Below are 21,492 nucleotides of genomic sequence, written 5' to 3' on the forward strand. Positions count from 1 at the left end.
TTTATTCTTTCGATTCTTCAAAATGTGATTGAATATGTGGCATTTTTTTGCTAATGTAATGGGGTAGGTTGAATAAGAATTTGTATGCTTTTAGTTTAGAAAATTCAAAAAGATTTTGGAGGACAATATAGAGGATAAATAAGAATACATATCATTGAAGTTCAGAATACTAAATTTTGTATGGTTTTTGATTTGTGAGAGTTGTAAAACAGATATCTCAACTATCAACAATAAATAATGGATCTGTTAAGATAACAATATGCATGCATTATAAACAAATTTTGTATTACAAAAACATTTTTAACAACTCACAATTTAATTTCACTTTCATTCATTTTTATTAACTTTATTACATTTCAAAATCAATCTATTTACATTATAAATAAATAATTACCACAAACAAATACATTTTTTACTTTGTATAAATTATTCCTTCCAAAATATTATTTAAAATATATTTTACAATCAACTTAACCATTTCATCTCTTTTTCATACAAATGCTAAAACATGGAAGAAAATCTACTAATTTAATTCCGTTTATAAATGTAAAATGGTTTAATAGAAAGTGATAGCGCGAGGTATTTTCCTTCAGTTTTCTTTCCTTGGGACCAGTTTAGTTCATTGTCACGTACAGATTCCCCAGCTGTATCACAGTTATCTCCCTCCTTTATGTCACACTCAAATTTGGACCGAACTGCGTACTTCTTTATTCCGTTTCTACATTCACACGTACCTATATGCTTTTTTATTTAGTGTAGTCTTGTCACACAGTTTCTCTTTACTATCACCTACAGATTCCCCAGCTGTATCGCACTATGTCACACTCAATTTCAGACATACCTGCATACTTCTCTGTTTAGCTAGTGTTCTCTCCTCCACACATTTTCCCTCAAATTCACTCTTTCCCTGCATTCTTTTCTATTTAGGTTTCTCTCCTGCCACATTTTTCCTCACTGCATTTCTCTAGTGTTAAATACACCCAATAGTGTTTTCAACTGACCATTGCCGCTTCTGTCTTCTCTTTACTCTCTTGCAATGGGTAATGGTTGCTGCTCTGCGTTTTCTTCCTCGGAAAACGAGATTGCAACGGATTTGGGGCGTCTTGAAGAAATGGTGTCAGATCTCACTCATCTCGACCAATTGATTTCTGTCATTGACGAACGTCTTCAAGCCAACGCTGCTAAAATTGATAGAGTATGAAAGACGACTTGTGTCTCTGTGCTGTTATAGTTTTTGTTGGTGATAAATTCAACTGGGACATAAATCTAAACTTTACAAAATTTTGCAGGTCCAACAGAACACGTCTACACAGCCAATTGGTAGTTCCTCTACGCTTGATTCTTGCAAAAACTTCGGCAAGGATTTAGTGATGAAGATGTCGAAGCGTGCAGAGAGAAATCGTTGCATGGTATAGGACTTGATCTATTTTGTTTTTGAAAATTAGTCCCTAAAACTTTGCACGTAGAAATTGGTTCTTAATTTAGGGTGATGAATATTCGTTCCTTTTCGAGCAGGTGTGCTTCAAGTCTGCCTATAATCGTGAAACACGGAAAGTGGTTATTGAGGTTCTGAAAGGCGCCACCCAGATCCAGTTGTTGGGGGCAGGGATATGCGTGGTGGGGTATTTGTTGGATCAAATCGAACTACTTTCCAATAATAGGGACCAATGTATTCAGATATTGAGATTGTTATGTGCTCTAGCAAGGCGCGTGAAGCAATTAGATCACCTTGTCCCTGTTGAAAAAAAGAGCCTTGATGAAGCAGTTAATTTCATTTTTGACGGGTGTGTTCTGTGTCTTGCGCAAATGAAATCTCATAGGTTCTACAGGTAAATGTTTAATAAACATTTCATCTTGTGTAGAGTAAGCAGAAGAGAATTTTTGTAGAAAGAAAGATTTTTCACTTCACCTTTTCTGTCGGTAAATAAGTTGACATATTTTTCATGACTGTAGGATTTTTCAAGCTTCAGCGGATGCTGGGGATCTGCAAAACCTTGAGTCACAGATACGAAATACCTATGCAGATCTCACCCTTGGGGCTGTGATCGGAAACACTCCTTATTTTCCTCCTCCAACACAGGGGCAAGATCCTAAACCAGGTACTGTTTTGGATTGACCTGATATGGTATCCCCGTTTATAAATTTTCTGTGGGTTTTATACAAAGTTAAGTTTTGTTTATTTTTTATTTATTTATTTAGTAATCGATTAAAGTAGAGGAGCGAGAAAAATATTTTAGTATGGAGGCGACAGAAGTGAGTTACTAAACTAATTGAGCATAATGGGTTATAAATGGCCATTTGGGCTATAGTTTGTACATCAATTTTTATCTTATTGTTTGTAGTGTTATAGCTGAACCATGGCATATGTGTTTGTCTTGGATGAAATTTTCAGTTGGGAGAGAACTCGCAAGAGATAGAGTAATTAAGCTTCTAACAATGGATCCAACTGATGATTCAAAGAAAGCTGTTGTAATTTACGGGTTTGGAGGAATTGGGAAAACAACTCTGGCCTCTGCTGTCTTCAAGAATCTCGAACTTAAGGGCTACAGATTCTGCAGACTCGATATGGATCAGAATATTTCCAACGACGGCATCAAGCAGCTTCAGCAGCAGGTATTGAGAGAGCTGAAGATTGACAAAGGGGACAAAGGGCCCATCATGCTGAACAGTTATGTGGAAGGTCAAAACAAGTTAACAGAGTTTTTCAGAAAACCTGGTGGTGATCGCATATTCATGTTTATTGACAATGCCCTTGAAGCAAATAACCTTGCTAAGCTTTTGCCAATTGATTTATCCTGCCTTCCCAATGGGATGAGGATTCTTGTCACCACTAGAAAGCTTGACCAGACTGACATGCTTGATCGAAAAGATTTAAATTTTGAACGCATTCCGTATGAGGTAGACGTGCTTACCTCCTCGGCCTCCAAAAAACTTTTATTTAAAATAGCTCTAGGCAGTGCCAACGCATCACTTCCCCAGGCATAAACGGCACAGATGTGGAGGAAATTGTGAATATGTGCGGTGGGATTCCTTTACTTGTAGAGTTAGTTGGGCCCAAATTTAAAAAATATTTGTCCAGGGCCTCAGAATTTAAGTCTCTCAAGGAATTCCTCAAAGATTTCGTAGCAGCTGGTAGAGACATTGAACGTGTGGTCGATGAAGTATACAAAAGCTTGGATGAGCTTTCTAAGGAGGCCTTTTTAGACATCGTGTGCTTTTTCGATAAAGATGAGGTACGAGAAGTCAGTGTGGCTGTTGGAAAGGTCCAACTTGATGTGCTTCTGGATGCGGCACTTGTGAAACTCTCTTTTGATGCCGATCATGAAACTCTCTGGTCCATTCTGTTGGGTACTGAGGAGGAAAGGCCGCAGTTTCTTCTCACGGGAAGGAAGGTGAGAGTTCACGATATAATAAAGGAAAGAGGAAGATGGTTGTCCAAACAAGATAGAATAGTGGAGGTGGAATCTTTGAAGGATGCTCTACAAGATACGCAGGTATATCTGGTGTAGGTTTTAAATTTGTTTTATTAATTTGTTTGTTAGCGGTTGTTTAATTTTGTTTATAGTTTTCTAAAATAGACTATTAGATTTGAAAATCGGTTCTGATAATTAAATTGGAAATACTTTAACAGAAATTGCAGAAAATAAAGGGGATTGCAATTTCCAATTCCAAGGATAGTGATGTATTAGAAATTGAAGCAGAAAGGCTAGACATTATGCACTCTTCTTTGAGAGTTTTGAAAATCGCAAATTCCGTTAAAGTGAATGGAATATGCCAACGCAGTTTTGAAAGTCTTAAATATTTAAGTGTTGATGGGAATTTGCCTATGCATCCCAAGCAACTCAAAAGACTGGCTGTTTTAACGGGGCCAGAAGGAGCAAATAGTGAGAATGTTGATAAGGCAAGTGCCATTTCTCTTTCTAAAATGATTAATACTTTTGAGCTTTATAATACTGTTTTTACTAAATTAGTTTATTTGTTTCCTTTGTTTATCATTTGGAAAATGATGTGCAGCTGCCGGCATCTTTACAAATGTTGTCTCTGAAAGATTCTGCAAATATTCCTACATTGCTTCAAAGTTTTGACACCCTATCTTCTCTGGAATACTTAAATTTAGAAGGCTGCCATGCACTGGTGAAGGTTCCAACAAGCTTTGGCCAGTTACAGTCTCTAATTGGATTGGACCTAAGTAGATGTAGTAATCTCGCTACACTTCCAGAGAACATTAAAAACCTATCTGCCTTGCAATTCTTGAATTTATACAGTTGCACTGAATTGGCCAGCCTTCCACCCACCTTCGGACAGCTCAAATCTTTGCAATGTTTAATTATGGGCGAATGCAGCGAGTTGACCTGTTTGCCGGACAACTTCCACAATCTATCCACTTTGCAAATGCTTCTATTAAAGAAATGTGAGAAACTGGTTGAATTACCTAAAAGCTTTGGTGCTCTATCTGCTTTGAAGTTTCTAGATTTGAGTAGTTGTTCCAACTTAAAGTTCCTTCCAGAATCATTTGGGCAGCTCAAGTCTTTGAAATTTCTCAGCATTAGTAGTTGCAACAATTTGAAGACGCTCACTGGTGGGTTTAGATCCTTAACTTCACTTATGATATTGGATGCATCATCTTGCAAATCATTGGATGAAGAGGCGGTGGACATCTTAGTTGAGACAAGAAGTTTATTGTTCCTAAATATAGATGAATCGCCGTCACTGATTCAGCGGTGGAATCAAATAGGACATTGCTACCCTTTGATTGTGGGGGCCGATGGGGTGAGTATGAACAACAAGATATGATGTTGTGAAATTTTTTCTTTTCCTTGTTTAGTGAAGCTTAATTGTTTAAGCATTTATCTTGAAAAGACATTTTTTTGCGGTTATAATTGTTAAATTCTTATCTTTTCCCGTTGCATTTCTCAGGATGTTGATGATGACAGTTTCTCGCACACTGTTGAGCATACGCTATTTCATGGTGGAAGCAGATTTGTGGGCGTGAATGGTGATGGTGGACAATTGGTAGACTGGTCTTGGTCTTGTTTTTCAGGGGAAGAAGAAGAAGAGGAAGTGGAAGTGGAAGTGAGTATGTTGTTGACAATGTGTGATTTATCTTTAGATTGCAATAACAGTGCTTTACAAATAGTGAGGAAGGAAATAGAAAGGAGAATGGAGGAAAGCCGTAATGGTGGGCAAAAGTTCCAGCTTGTATATGCAGAGGCAGGGGATTCAGTGGACAGCCAGAGTGAAGAGCATATCCACCAAACTCTCATGAAGCTTTTACCCAATTGCACTTGCACTTGCGCTTGCATGCCTGTCGACAATAGAACAAACCGACTATTTGCATATGCTCTCTATGCACTACTCCAATCTGAGTCGAGGTATGTAATTCAATCTTTACACACATGTATTTTTGGATTGAGAGTTAGAATGCAGAGAGACAAAAAATGGGCGGAATTTCAAAGTGAATGTTTTCCAAATGATTACGAAGAGGCATTGATAGATCAGGGAGGTGGGTTCAAGAAACTCTTCTCCACTCTAGATATTTGTTCGGATATGCTGATTTGATAGGCTGATTTGACAGTATTTTTTGTTCGGGAAGGTTGATTTGATAGGCTGATGTCTGATTTTGCAACGGTGGGGATGTTAAAAGCATCAACATTGGCAGTGCTATATGAGACTGGACTGTTTGAGAGAATTGTGTGTCTTTATGTGTCTGTTTGAGAGAATTTGTGCGATTTAAATCATCAATTCATATAGTTGGAATTTGTGCTTGGCAAGGGGCATGGGTCTCTTTGCTGTAATTGTAGTTTTAAGTATAAACAGAGGGTTCCAGATTTGGGCTTGATTTTGATGTATGGATTTGTTTTGAAATCATGATTTTGCTGCCACTTTCAATTTATCAATTTATCAATCACCAAAAAAAACCATGGTTGCTCTTTCAAAGCTCTGATAAAAGCGCTTAATGTGACTCACTTTTACAACAAAGTTTGCACTCTCTTGGTAGAGTTGAATGTAAGGCTAGAATAGTTTATTGAGTGGCAGATGTATTTAATTTTTTATTTAGTTAGAATTATATTTGGTTGGAATTAAATATTTTTTAATGTTTTATGATAATGTAGATAAAAATATATATTTTTATTTGTAAATTTAATTAATATTTTAAAAAGATGGAGCTTAGAAATATATTGGATGATTTGATTTATTTATTATGTTTATAATTTTTTAAATGATTTTTAAATATTTTTCTTAATAGAGGATTATTCATCTTCTTTAGCTAAGAGCTAATGATTGAGGGGTATTCATTCTACCAAATTCGTTTGGACCTCATCCCTTATGATGCCATACTTTTCAGCTTCACCAACAGGCAAAGGGCCCATTAACTTTTAAATATTTTACATTATTTTGTGATAATAAAAATAACAGTATTTATTTCATATTTGTGGACTTAATTAATACGTTAAAGAGATGAAATTAGATTTACACTTCATGGTTCTCAAGTTATAATATGATTTTTAATTTATTTATAATTTGTGGAAAATTTGTAATTATCATACTAACAAATTATTTAAAAGATAGAATGTTTTATCTCTTAATAATAAAAATGTCACCATATGACCTTGAATTTTTAGTATTTTTTTGACATTATAATGCAATTTGCATGTAATTTTTTATTTCCCATTATTATCTTATATTAATTTCTATAAAGGATTATATTACACATATATCCAAAAAAAGGTGGGTGAAGTCACACCCCTAAATCCAAGAGGAACCTAAAACTTAAACAATAGTTCCAAAGTTAAAAGAGAATAAGATTGCAAAGGACAAGAGTTTAAGTCTTAAATATTCTAGAATTATGACTATTTAGCTCTTTTTAGATATCATGATAGTTGTGAGAAAATCTTATCCATTAATATCTCTTTTTAATTTTCCTTCTTTTAGAAAGAGAATGAATATTACAAACAAAAGAAATCGTTAAACTTGAGGAATATTTTCACTAATTGGTCATTGAGGAGCATGTTGGTCACAAGGCTTAAAAGAGGTTGAAGATGCTATAGATGGTTGAAAACATCCATAAGAGAGTGTTTTAGATGTCTTTTTGGAGGGGGGTTTAAAGCCATATCCAGAATGGGCATTTTGCCTATATTCATTTTAACATGGAAATAATTCATGAACTCAATTTCAAACTAGTTTGACCTTTAGGATAAAAGTAGGAAAAGTTTTGAAGATTCTAACGTTGTTTCTAGAATAGACAATAAGTATTGACAATACTCAAGTAAAGTTAGTACCAAATAGCATACTAATATTTAAAAAAAATATATGTAAAACTATCAAGAGATATCTATTTTTATAGGTAAAATAATTTTTTAATAAAAATTAATTTAATGATAATACAATTTTATTTAAATAATTTTATCATAAAATATAATTAAAATACATAGTATATAAAAAAATATTTTAAATGGTTTATAAAATTGAGTATATTTATTTAACTTAATCTTGTAGAGTTTTTTTGAAAATATTTTGTAACGGAATATTAAGTGAATAGTCCATTACTTGCAAAATACAATACTAAGCATATGTTGGGCCCAATTAATAGAATATTAAGTGAATATTGGAGATATTTAAAATTGACCATCTTGTGATTGACCATCTTCTATCTCACCTATAGTGACACCAAGAGTCCAATATTTCATTTCTCATGTATAAAATATGTTTCTATTAAATTGAGACATACTTAATATTAAAGTTATCATCAGAATGCTTCCTACATACTCATTTCTTTCCAACATAAAAATAAAATAAAAACGTTTGACCATTAACATATTATGGACAAGTAGTTAATACCACAAATCCTCTTACAATAAAGGGGGTAGTGTAATCTTTATCAAATAGAATGTTAATTTTAAATCCACAAAATGACTACCAAGTCTTCACATTTCTATTGCTTCCCTTTAGACATTAACGCTTCTAAACTTGACCTAATCCTTCAAATTTATCTCCAACAAAACTCTACATGTTTGTTTCTAATTAGTAAAGAGTTGATAAATCATAATTAATGGATGCCATAAGAAAATATGATAAATTAAGTTTCCAAATAGAAAATTTGAAATAGTAAAAAATGGATTGAGAATTAAAATAAAAGGATATGCTTATCATATTTCTCAACCCTTCATATTTTGAGAATGATTGTAATAGATATACATATCAATCCTTATAGAATCTCAACTCCAACATTTTACATGGCAACAATCATGCAATGACTATCCCAGTAAATTAGTAGATCTAGACCTTTTGAGTTAGCTTTTATAAAATGGATAAAAGTAATAAAGGATGAATTATCATTGTAAATATCCCATGTAAGAAAATATTAGGAATATTAATATCAACTAATCCAAGAAGAACCTTAATATTCACCAAAAACTAATACGACAAATATTCAAATATTATGATCTACGATAATGCACAATAACATTCTATGATCTTTATGTAACAACAAAAAATACTTTTAATGGTCCGCGATACCTTCAAGATCAATATTGTACTTGATAGATACCACAATGAATTTAATGAGGTTAATCTATTATGCATTATAGATAATCTTCAAGGGCCACCCAAATTATAGACTGTGTAAAGATGGAAATGCAATGACCTTCAAGAGACATCTTCTAGCCTGATCATAATATTGCAACTGAAAAGATGTTCTCCAAAAGTGCATTGAACATAGAGCTTATCAATAAAGGGATCAACATAATAGCCATTGGCAAGGCTTGTTACAAACATGACAATTAAATGTTATTTAGGAAAGTTAAATAGTTGACAAATATTTCACTACCATATTTATTGCTTGATTTACCTTCTCACGCCTTACCATTTGGGTATGTGTAGGATCACGGTAGGCCAAAAGTGGCAATGTGAAAAAAATGCATTTTTTCTTCATCCAAAAATGCAAAAAACTACTTTGACTTTTTCCTTCAAGGGTTGGGAGAAAGTACATGTTGTCATGGTAAAGCCCAAACCTAAATGGATATATCTTAGTAACGGATATCCGCTAGAAATGGATATCTATTTTATTGACCATTTTCAGAAAAGAATGAAAAATATAACATATTATAATATATTATATATTATTATAATATTATATATTATTATAATATTATATATTATTATAATGTTATATATAATATATTATAATTATAATATTATATATTATTATAATATTATATATAATATATTATAATTATAATATATAATTTATTATAACATAAAATATATTATACATTATAACATAGCGCATATATCATAATAAAAAAATAACTACCATATGTAAGAGATATATGTTCTCAATTTAATGGATATTCATTTAGAATAATGAGATGAGAGGAGCAACATATCTTAAATAGAGATGTAGAGAGTAGTTACTTTGTAACTCTCAGCTCTATGAATGCCACCATTCACAATATGTGTGTGCAATGTGTCAACATCCTTTTAAGGAGGACAAAACTAATATTCCTTAATAAAGGAATTAAAAGAAATGAATAATCCTCACACATGTTTGAGATGACACAAAATACAAATAAAATGTAGGGATTCCAAAGGTATCTCCCAACATAATACAAATAAATAATTAACCTTTACCAAGTAAAGATTAATATTCTAACAATTAACAGTGATGCTTGAAAAAAAAAAAATTACAATGTCAGCAGTGAGCTTTTTCTTTACCCAACAACATTATAATCTATAAAATACTAGTGAAGCTTGAACATTTCCCTTTTTTATAAGTGTGAATTTATGAACACAAATCGGTTGTGTTCATAAACACAAAATTGCTAAAAACTTCACAAAACAAGCACCCATAAATGTATAGAAGATTATAGTTATAGATAAAGAAAACAAGCAACCACAATTTGTTAGAACAATAATATAAATGAGAACCCACAAATTTTCAGAAGAACCAAAAAATGTAGAAAAAACAAACATTTTAAAAAAATTAAAAAATAAAGCCTTAGTGAGGAATAATCCTCACCTGGGTCAAATACAAGCTCTCGAAAAACCAACCAATCCTCTTGTCTAGGGTCGCCTTCGAATCCTCCTATTGATACTTGCAAGATGAAAATTGGAGGTAGTAAATATAGTTATGGTATCAACATTTTAACCAATATTGTAAAGAAAAAACCAATGAAAGCAAACGTTCCAATATATACTGGTGCATATACTTGAAGGGTTTCAATGGTATAACAATCATTGAAGAGTAGAGTGTAGCCATCACTGAAGATGAATGGAGAGTGCTATCCGAAGAAAGCATGTTCTTAAACCCTGGTGACCATGTTTTACTGTAAAATGAGTCGAACAATCAAGAATAGGCGGGAGAGAATAGAGTGAAAGTTGCCTCAAATGGCGAGGAGTTAATGTGACTACAAGGAAGAGTGTACGGTGACCATTGTTCATAAATGAGAAAAAGATGGATAAAAGGGTGGCCATGTGATGGAATTCCATGCGGCCACCATGTCCATTTTGGGTTGCAAAGCATGCATGATGATGGGGTGGGCCATGACAAGTTTAAGTCAGTGCACCAAAATGGCAAATTTTGACACCTTGGATGAATCAACTTGTTACATGTGGAAAAATTCATCTGATCGGGGTCTGAATTTATTTTTTGAATGTTTGCGGTGGCCTTCAGCCAAGACATACTAACTCTAAATATCTCTATAGCACAATCAGTAGTGGCATCAAGTTAGGTTATCTTTTCTTTCAACCGGACATGAAATTCAGTATACTTAACCTGTACAGACTACAACCTTCCAGATAGAATCCTTTGATCAACAGACTTAGGAAATCTTTCTTCAAAGTTCATATCACTTGCTTTCAGCTTATTAAAATCATTTCTCATCTGACCTTCATAATTCCAATATTCAATCTTAACTTCCAGAAGTTTCTCATGGATAAACTTCAACATATCCTCAACTAAATATATTGAAACATAACTATTTTGTTCTTGCTTCAAACAATAACAAATTACCAAGTAATAGCATTTGCTGGGGGGATAACATATCAATGTCTAATTTGCCTTGCGAAACAGGAACTTGTAGCAACTCAGATACAATATCTAAAACAACAACAAATAGAATAACTGGAGTCTTTTTAGACTTAACTCCTTTCAATTCTTCCTCAACTCTTCCTTCTCCTCCTGCTTTTGCTTTCTCACCTTCAGAACCACTTCCATAGGATTGTAACAAGGAATCTAAAGAATCATCACCTTGCAAATCTTCTAGGTTTTAAAATAATTTTTAAGCACCTATTCAGTCTTTTTCTCTTCTGCCTTCTCCACCTTTGAATAAGGAACATCAATAGTAATAGGACTTGATTTTGGTTCAATCATAGGCACATTTACTGCAGATACCGAAGTGACACAACTACTACTAGGCTCACCTAACTCAATTTATTTTGAGGTCTTCTCCAAATGAGAAGATAGTGAGATGGCAACCTTTTGTGCAACTTCCTTAACTATATCATTTTTTAGTTTCCTTATCCTCTTAATGTCTTCTGGATCATCACCCATAATAACTGTAGTCACATAAATCTATCCAGTTTAATTAAATAAATATTTGTTATTTATTTGATTAAAAATCCACTAGCCACTAGTTAATTAAATTAATATTTAATTAATTCGTCTTCAAAACATTCTCCTATTAATTAAATAAATTATTCAATTTATTTTAATTAATTCATTAAACCAAATTCACAATCAATTAAATGAATAAATCCTATTTATTCAATTTAATCCCCTTTCCTCTTTTAAATAAATTAAATAAAACATTTATTTAAATCATTAAAATCCCTGCACTTGCATTTTCCTAAAAATGCAACTTGCACTTATTTGTTGAAATAAATGAATTTTATTTTAATAAAAATCCTATTTTCCCTCACCCACCAAACCCACTTGCAAACCTAACCCCCTTCTAGATTCTTCTAAACCCTTCCTAATTAACCTAATCCATCCCCTAATTATTGTCACATTCCTAAGCAACTTGGAGTCACTTCTCAAAGACTCCAAAGTCTTTGAAAAGCATTTATTGCTTTGTGTGTTCAACAAATTAACCTCCAAAGTCTTCCAAACCACTAATGGCTCTTACATGACCATTTATGGTTAAATCCACTTGCACCCATGGTTAGGGACTTTGACCCCTAACTCAACCCTCATGTGACCCATGTGTCTCCTCAAGCATTTATTGCTTTGACCATGGTTATCCCATTAACCCTTGCACAAGAGTTTACCCCTTGGATAAAAGATTTATCCAATGGATAACTCTAACTCAACCATAACCCTACCTCCCAAGTTAACCCTCAGGTCAAGTCAAGTATTTAATGCTTCTTCCCTCTCCTCTCAACCCCTCTCATGTTGACACCTGTCATCCTAGGATTGGGTTGAAAGCCCTCACATGGATTGAATATCATTCAATCCTGACCCTTGTTGAGATTACTCAATCTCAACCATCCATTGCTCCATTTTTCTTATAAATAGAGCCAATTTCTTCATAATCCAGATACTGAAAAACTTGTATGCATTTAACCTATAGTGAATTTTAGAGAGAATTTAGCATAAGCATTTACATTTACTTTTTTGGACTAAAATCAACACTAGATTAGATAATAATCTAATTTCTAGTTTGTTCATGTTTGCATTTCATCAGCTTTTTATTTCATAATCTTGAATCTCCATAAGACATCCAAAATAGTGCAAAAAGCTACTGAGAGATACACTAATTTGGAACTTGGAGAGGAGAGGAACAAAGGAGAAGGAGCTAAGAGCTTGCTAGAAGGCATTTGGAGATGCTTCATTCTATTTATTTCCATAGTTAAATATTCTAGCATGTTTTAGTGTCTCTTTTGATATGCCCGCTTAGATTAGTTTTTGGTTGATTAACACTAACGGTTTCTTGTGTTTTTGTGTGTTATTCCACCACAAGTTTTAGTCTAACCATTGGGTATTTTGCAGTGTATCAATAATGTTTACTCTTTCTTTAGTACAAAAATGAGTATTCAGAGCATGCTGAACCTACAATCTAGCTTCCTGGCTCAAATGACTACAAACTCTATCTATTGTAGCAATTCTAAAATTTGATTATTTATTTATTTCATTTTGTCTTTTCTCAACCAATATCTCATAAATATTTTCTAGAATGTCATCTTTGATGTCATTCAATGTTTTTTCAAATAAAATCATATATTTGATTACAGATTTTTGTATGACATCCTTATTTATTTGATCAACTTCATCATAACTTTCTAGAACATATTCCAAAGATTAACTGTAAACAATTTCATTAACCAAGCTTTCTAAGTTTAGAACCTCTACCTTTGGATTCTCCTCTTCCATTGTTGAATTCCCTTTTTTTTTATTGAAGGATTATCCTCTCTTTTGCTTCTTGACCAAAGGTCTCTTCATAGGGGTTTCTATGGGTCATTACATATCTTTTCTTTTCTACTTCTTTATTAGTACTATCATCTATTTCTTCTACTTTTCTTTGGTCTCTTTTTTTCCTTATAGGTTTCCTTTTCTTTTATGTAGATACACCTCCACTCTACGCACTTATGAATATCTTTAAAACACTGGGATTAGTAGCAGGTGGCCACGGTGAGGACTTAGACATCCATGTTACATATTTCTGTGTAGATTGTGTAAGCCCCATCTTGGTGAATATTGCATGCATACTCTAGTTCAAAGTCTTTGCAGATTTCTCTTTCCTTATACTATTTTCAATTTCATTCATAGTTCCAAGTCATTCCTTTTCTAGATCTATATCCAAATTCTTCACCTACTCAATGTTTTCTACTACCATTTCATCAGACACCTCATAAGGCAGCTCTAGAATCCATCCAACTCGTGGTTCCACTGCAATATTATAATAGTTTCTCTATTGACAACAAATGTAAATGTGTCTATAACGATTCACAAGGTCAAATGAAAATCTATATCTTTCTTGCATAGTTGCTTGTAATTCCTTAAACCAACCAATGAAGTGCCTTCGATATTTCTTGTCATACAACATCCATCTCCTTACATAATCACCCATTTGCATCCCTAATAGAGATGACTTCTCCCAAACAATGTTATCTCTACTGGAAAGTTAATTTAAGAACATAAAAGCTAAATAGATTATCAAAGATCCAAACTTGAAAGGGTTTTTTTTCTTCCTTGTTTTACTTAGGATCTCCATTAACTCACTCAAAAGAAGCTCACATAAATCAAAAGACTCATTGCATACCATAATTCTGAATGTAGTATAAATAGCTATTGTTGTAGCCGTACCTTCTTTATTCTGAAAATAAATTTTGTAAGCTAGGTATTTTGTTGCAAGCTCCACTCCAATGTCATTGATATTCTCAATAGTCATCGCTCTTCTGTCACATTTATATCATATTAGAGTGGTAACAGTATCATTGTTTACAAATTTTTGAGTTAGAACTTCTCCCCTTAGACAAAGATCGGTTAGAGTTTGAAGAACCTCCTTCGTGATCCAGTAGGGTTTATCAAGATACATCGTGTCTCCATGAATTCAGCTCAAAATTATTCTAATCCATTCAATCTCATTAGAAAAATCAATAAGAAATCTCCAAATATCCAATCCAGCTTCTTTAATATTTTTATATTCCTCCTTTAGGGTTACACCATCATACTTAGTTACCTTCTCCCATAAATCTTTGAATCCTAGATGACTTACCTCTTCCATTTTAGCATGAATATAGACACACACATCTTTAATGTATAGATAGTGAGCAGGCACCCTTGAAAACAATCCATCTTTATCAATCAACATTGTGACATATGGATATGGCCTCAATACTAGTCGATGCTTCAGATAAGGATCAACAATAGGAATTGACATACTGCACACTTAGGGTTTCCTTTAAACAGTAAACTGAGCACCTCTTTGCACTGACAATTCTTAAGCTTCATTCTCGCAAGTGATCAAAATAATTAACTTCCCAATATTTTTTTTTTTTTAGATGGATAGGTATTAATGACAAGTGTACTCCTTGAAACAACTTTCCCTTTTTGACTTGCTTTTCTGGTAACACCTAAAAACATTATAAAGTATCGAAAAAATTCTGCTCCGCATTTCAAGGGGGTATAATATTTTTCTTTCAATTCTCCCCCTTAGTCTAGCAAGAAAATTCAATTTGCGGAAGAAGCAACACCATCGGCCGGTGCTGGCACAACTTTTGAATTTTTCTCAATCTTTTCATTAGATTTCTTTACCCACATATTTTTCATCTTTTCCTTCTCGAGGTTAATGTAAACTTTCTTCATTGATCTAAAAGACATACCCAATCTATTTCTACAACCTCTTGTCATTTTGTCCTCCTTTGTTGCAATTGTAGCAAACCGGACTTCTATGTTGATAATTCTCATACCTTTTGGTACTTCTGGACCTATTAGATACTTTGCATTCAAATGCTTCATGCCCATATCTATTGCAAGAATAACATATTCCATGAAATGATTGTCCAACATTTGTATTCCTATATCCTTTCCAAATCATCTTGGTCCTACACTCATTTGTTTTATTCCCAACATTGTTGCATGAATACCATCTTATCACATTAGGTTGGCTTCTTATCTGGCTTCTATATTCACTAGCTCTATGTACATATCTATTGCAAGTGAAACAAGTGTACTTGTTAGAAACTAGAGGAGACTTCCAGACACTGTGAATGGGAGGATCATTGATCTTATATCCTTTCCTTTAGAACATTCTCCTTCTTCATATCCCAAACCTTCTTTGTCTTCGCTTTGTTTCTGAGCACTGAGCACAAGATCAAGAACTTCTCTTCCACCTTTAAGCTTTAGGACTTTATCAATCTATTCCTTTGCCTCCTTCAACTTCTTTCTTAGCTTATGCACCTCTTTCTCAAGCTTAGTACAATCCTTTGTTTTATTATTCGGCTTTGTGTCAAGATCATCTATTTGCTTTCTTTCTTCATCTAACAACTTTATGAAGTGAGAAATCTTGTCTTTAACTTTATTTAGTTTAAATTTGCTCTCATCCAAATCTGCCAGAGAAGATCTTAATTATCCTTCCATCTCAACTACACCTTCACATTCATAGTCACTTTGTTCCATGGTATCCATATCATTCTATTCTTCTTCAAACATAGTGTTCAATAATTCCAATCTACCTTAAGCGGTTAAGCTTACTCAAGTGGAATATTGCTTTGATACCAATTGTTGAATACACACTAGATGCTGAGAGGAGGGATGAATCATCATAAATTAAACTTCTAAACAACAAAATTGTATTAACCAATTAATTTTAGATTTGCACATCAAAGAGTTGTAAATAAGAACATCATAAATCATCCACACAAGAACACCAATATTTCATACGTGGAAAACCTGGACTGGGAAAAACCATGGTGATTGTTAACTCACAAGATAATCCGCTATATAAAAATGATTACAAAAGGGATTTCACTGCTCTGGCCTTGCAGACCAAGGCTGATTGCTCATGGCACAAGATACAAAAAGGTGACTTGTACTCTGAAGCTAACTGCAATAGGGCAACATACATGTTTACAATATTTAGAAAAAGAAATGTATGAAAAAAATTATCTCTCTATGCTGACCACAATTATAGTTTGTGTAGGGGAAAAAGTTAGAATAAGCATGGAAACCCTAATCCCACTCTCATACACACTCATGGAATATGAAAGAGCCTACGGAGGTAACGCACATCAGCTACTTCTTATGAGAAAGAGAGAGTCGTGGATTACCTCTTATGTTTTCTATTCCTTTGCTGTAAATGAGAGAGAGGAATGATGCAAAATGCAATCTAACCTAAAATGAAAGTAAGCAACAAACCCTAATCTGAGAATGCAAATCAAAGAACAACTGATACACTATTGAAAAGTACAAATCAGAAGGCAAAATTAGAGGTGCATCTATGTCTTAAATTGAGTAGAAATATCCAGGACCAGGGTGCCACATCATTGTCCTGATTCTACAACTCGGGAGCTGCAATTGACATGAGGGATTCTTAAGCCTACAAATTGTTGTTCTGCCATGTCCTGTTGACAGAGGACAGGACCATGGCACCACGCCACTGTCCTGGGTAGGACTAGGTTGCCATGCCCCTATCCTTGGGGTTTTTTCCAAGATTTGCAACCCAGAATTGTCCATGTGTGCTCTTCCGGTCCTGAAACTTCTAGCGATGCTCGAATCCGAACCTGTACCTGAAGCTGAAAAAGAGGGTTTGGGGTGGCTATATAGGGTTTTGCCTTAGTCAAACCCCCATGTTGGTGATTTCCACCTCCACGAATAGCTGATAATGTATTGAAAATGTGTGTGCAAGAACCTTGTGTGTGTGCAAGATCCTAAGAATGAAAGTAAACAACCTAGAGCAACCCTAATTGCTTATAAATGACAAAGTAAATGCTCTAAATCCACAATGCAAAGTGATCTAAATCATGGATATGAATCAAAAAGAAGCTTATGCAAAGACATGAAAAACAACATGAGACCATACCCAACCCCAAGGGAGAGGTACAAGCCAATCATCAGTCAGTGATCTCCTATTGTTCTTCTACATCTTCAAAAGCTCACAATTGATAAAATGATGCTTGATGAATACTTGATGGATGAATGTTGAATTTTGTTTAAGACTTCAAAGATCTACTCTTTCGCAACAATGAAGGCTCTTATGCTCCAAAAACTTGCTCCTAGATTCTTAGAAGAAGAACCCTTCAAATGAAGAAAGAGAGCTCTTAAGTATGAAACCCTAGATCTTAATTGCATGTTTATGCCAACCTAGGATTTGAATTTCTTGCTGATGTTTTGGGGTTAAGCATTATTATATCATAGGATTGTGCTTGAAAAATTTTAATTAAAAAGTTGCGAACCATGTGCATTCCCGCCACAGTTAGACCAACTTCTCACCAAATTTTTGGGGCTGTTAGATATGATGATATTAGAGTGCGTCCCAAAGTTACAACTGATTTTGAGATGTTTTGGTATGCGAAATCGGGGCTAAACGGTCAAAATAAGACATAATTAGGGTTTATGATTAAATGATTCATTGAAAGAATAAGATGAAAAGGGGCACACTTGGGGTAAAGGGCCCAATTTTATAATATGCAAAGTGATGAGACATGACCTTAGATTTAATTAAATCAATTAATTAAATGCCTAAAGGGGAATTAGAAATGCAAGATGCAAGACACACTAAGGCGGGTGCTAACCTAAGTGTGAAATTGTACCACCCTAGCAAGGCTGTACAATTTATGACACTACATTTAGCCCCCACTTTAGCGGTTATATGACACTATGCACCTATGAAAGCTAAAGTATAGAAAAGTAAACATCATTTGAAAAAGGATATATCCATAAGTTGTCGGACGAAGTCCCCAACGGTATCTGCAGTACACAGTTAGGAACCACACCCTACAAAACCACATGTATCACAAAATCACCTAATGCTTACTAAGGAAGGTGATGAAATTCGCGGGTAACTATATGCCCCCCTATTTCGACTTGCTTATTAGTGAGGTGAAACAAGGTATCATGTTTTCCACAGCGAATTGTGATAAAGATTTTGATGAAACAAGTTCACAACAAGGATTTATTTCTCATCCAAGCACATTATGGAACTAATGCAGAGCAAGAGGAAGAACTCACAATTCCAACGCCACCGATGGTGCGAGAATCGGAGCTTCCTAGCTCAAGATATGATAGATTGAAGAAAAAGTGCAGAAATTAGGGTTTTAACTTAAAAACATAAAGTCAAAAAGTGCATAACACATAAATACGAAAGTGACACCTTCATTTGTCACTTTCTAACTTTTTGGCATTATTCATTGCAGAGGAGCCCACATACAAGCCATCATGCCTTGACACCAACCTAAGTGACCTATGCGGATGGAGATCTTGCGTCAGTCCATACTCGTCGGTCGACCACTCAACAAGGTGACTTGACCTTCCATTGACTGCATTTGAATTTTTCATGCTTTCATAGTTTTTAGAATGATGATGCCATCACCAAGATCAGATCGGGGCCCTCGCTTTAGACACCTAGGGGTCCAAGGGCGCCCTGGTCCTCCTAGGGCGCCATGGTCCCCCTTGTTGGTATTTTGGATATGTTGATATGGTTTTGTCATTGATGTCAACACTTATCAACTCTGGTCAGCCTACTGGCACTTGGAGAATTAGCAATATTCACCGACAAGCAAGTGATTTATGCACAGTCACTGGTATCTGGTTCACCTACAACATATATTGTTCATCGACACTTGGAATGACATGGAAAATACTTGGTTATGTCGAAGACACTGTTTAAACACCTTGTCTTGGAGATTTGTTCATTGGTATATTCGTGTTTGCATATTTGTTGTTACTAGCAAATAGGTCCAGGATAAGCACCGACAGGCTTATCTATTCCAGATCAACACGACACGCTATGGAGACGATTTATTATTGTTGTAAATGCATTAAGCCGACATGTTGAATTAGATATTGCATCGGTTATTGTTTTATTTATAATTGATTTTATTGTAATATCTTTTAGTGAGCCGACCTACTTAATTGGTCTTAGGTTATGGTATAAATGCAAGATCTTATTTGTAAGATCGATATGGGAATGTAAGAAGGATTGTAATTCGGTATATGCGAATATTAGTAGATCCATACACGCAGACATCATTCAAGATTGAAGGAAGGTTTGAAGAAGGCATATCAGAGCTAAACTGGTACTGAATCCAGCATATGGAGATGCTATTTTGAGTAGTACATCATCATTAGATTTAACCATCCAATTGTAGTCAGTGTGACTCTCATTTTGTGATTGAGCAGTGAGCTCTAAGCACTTGGCCTTTCTGCATATGCAGACCCCATTTGTATACACTTACTATCTACAGTATTATCATCTGATTGTGGGTAAGGTTTCCCACCATGGTTTTTCCCCTTACAGGGTTTCCACGTACAAATATTGGTGTTATGTGTTGTGGATGTTATTGTCTTTCTGTTTCATACATTAATCTTTCCCGATACTACAATTAATTGATAAACTGTCTACCGGCATTAAGTTTGGTTTACCGGTATTAAGCATTAAGTTTGGTTAAGTTTTTTTTGGATTGAATTTATTAGACAACTGATTCACCTCCCCCCCTCTTAGTTGCCTCCGAGACCTAACAATTGGTATTAGAGCCTAATCCTCTTTTTGTGGAAGTTTAACAGCTTGAGGAGATCCAATATCTTCTAACTATTTCAGGAAGGACAGTCCTAAACTTGATGGAACCAACTATGGCATATGGAAGATCAGGATGGAGACTCACTTGAATTGCATTGGAAAAGACATTTGGGAAGTTACAAAGAATGGCTATACTGCTCCTACTCAAAGTCAACCTAATCCACCTAACTTGGCTAAAGATGAAGAAAATAATTGCAAAGCAAGAGGAGCACTTTTGAGCGCATTGTCAGATCATAAAATCATGGGATTATCAGATAGATCTACTGGTAAAGCTATTTGGGACCATTTGGAAACATTGAATGAAGGAGATTCCACAATCAAAATTGCAAAACTTGAAAGCTTCTGGGTCAAGTATGAAAATCTGAAAATGGAAGAAGATGAAAAGATTTTTGCTTTTATGGAAAGAGTAAATGAAATTGTTTTGGGTATTAAATGTTGTGGAGGAACCTTAAGTGAAGATGAAATTGTTTCAAAAGTTCTAATAGGATTGCCATCGGCATACAAAATGAATGTTACTGCTATAAATGAGTTGAGAACAATGTCTAATACATCAGTAACTAGAGACACATTGATTGGAAAACTTTCAGCCTTTGAAATTGAGGAATTTGGTCCTGTTGCTACTATAAAGACAGATTTAGCTTTTAAGGCATCAACATCATCGACATCATCATCATTTGACAAGTCTGATTCGAAAGCCTTTTATACAAGAGAACTTGAAGAAAGTAGGAGAGAAAATGAAGAACTTGAAGAACTTGAAGCACTATTTGCAAGGAAAATGCCTAAAGGTCTAGTTGGGAGTAAGTATGAAGGTAAAGTACCCTTTAAATGTTTTAACTGTAATAAGATTGGTCATATGGCTTCAAGATGCCCTGATAGACATGCAAGATTGAAAGAAGAAGCTAGAAGAACATACAAGCCTAACCCTGAATATCAGAGATACAAATTTAAGAAGAATAAAGACAAGTCTTGTTATATTGTTGATGAAGGAGTCACTGATGATTTTGATGAGGATCCGACAGACAATGGATGGGTCTTTGTTGCTATAATAGAAGATCAACCGACACCTACTGTTCAACTAGTAGAGCAGACCCTAGCAGCAAAAATTGAAGTTAAGGATGAATGGATCATTGATTTAGGATGTTCACATCATATGACTGGTGATAAAAGTAAATTCTTGACTTTTTAGGAATATAATGGAGGTCTAGTAAGATTTGGAGATGATAAAGCTTGTTTGATCAAAGGAAAAAGTACAATATCT

The 21,492-nt window shown here is 34.4% G+C and overlaps 2 protein-coding genes across 2 annotated transcripts; both read left to right on the top strand.

The window, feature by feature from the left end:
- The first annotated feature begins 809 nt into the window (after positions 1-809).
- LOC131027964 (uncharacterized) lies at positions 810-2,985 on the top strand. Its single transcript, XM_059221333.1, has 5 exons — positions 810-1,195; positions 1,290-1,409; positions 1,516-1,829; positions 1,954-2,099; positions 2,393-2,985. The coding sequence occupies exons 1-5, from the start codon at positions 1,037-1,039 to the stop codon at positions 2,983-2,985; spliced, it is 1,332 nt and encodes a 443-aa protein (XP_059077316.1). The 5' UTR covers positions 810-1,036.
- Positions 2,986-3,014: 29 nt separating this feature from the next.
- LOC131072838 (disease resistance protein RPV1-like) lies at positions 3,015-5,868 on the top strand. Its single transcript, XM_058009120.2, has 4 exons — positions 3,015-3,494; positions 3,632-3,901; positions 4,015-4,770; positions 4,918-5,868. Exons 1-4 carry the CDS (start codon positions 3,015-3,017, stop codon positions 5,557-5,559), a joined length of 2,148 nt encoding a protein of 715 aa, XP_057865103.2. The 3' UTR covers positions 5,560-5,868.
- The last annotated feature ends 15,624 nt before the right edge of the window (positions 5,869-21,492 follow it).

The sequence above is a fragment of the Cryptomeria japonica genome, chromosome 5 (assembly GCF_030272615.1).
Source record: "Cryptomeria japonica chromosome 5, Sugi_1.0, whole genome shotgun sequence".
Lineage (NCBI taxonomy): Eukaryota > Viridiplantae > Streptophyta > Pinopsida > Cupressales > Cupressaceae > Cryptomeria > Cryptomeria japonica.

Bases quoted from the DNA above. Each gene is read 5' to 3' on its own strand.
- LOC131072838 (XM_058009120.2), top strand. From the start codon at position 3,015: ATGTGCGGTGGGATTCCTTTACTTGTAGAGTTAGTTGGGCCCAAATTT. The intron at 3,495-3,631 runs GTATATCTGGTG...ATACTTTAACAG, and splicing joins ATGCTCTACAAGATACGCAG to AAATTGCAGAAAATAAAGGG. The intron at 3,902-4,014 runs GCAAGTGCCATT...AATGATGTGCAG, and splicing joins ATAGTGAGAATGTTGATAAG to CTGCCGGCATCTTTACAAAT.
- LOC131027964 (XM_059221333.1), top strand. From the start codon at position 1,037: ATGGGTAATGGTTGCTGCTCTGCGTTTTCTTCCTCGGAAAACGAGATT. The intron at 1,196-1,289 runs GTATGAAAGACG...AAAATTTTGCAG, and splicing joins ACGCTGCTAAAATTGATAGA to GTCCAACAGAACACGTCTAC. The intron at 1,410-1,515 runs GTATAGGACTTG...CTTTTCGAGCAG, and splicing joins CAGAGAGAAATCGTTGCATG to GTGTGCTTCAAGTCTGCCTA.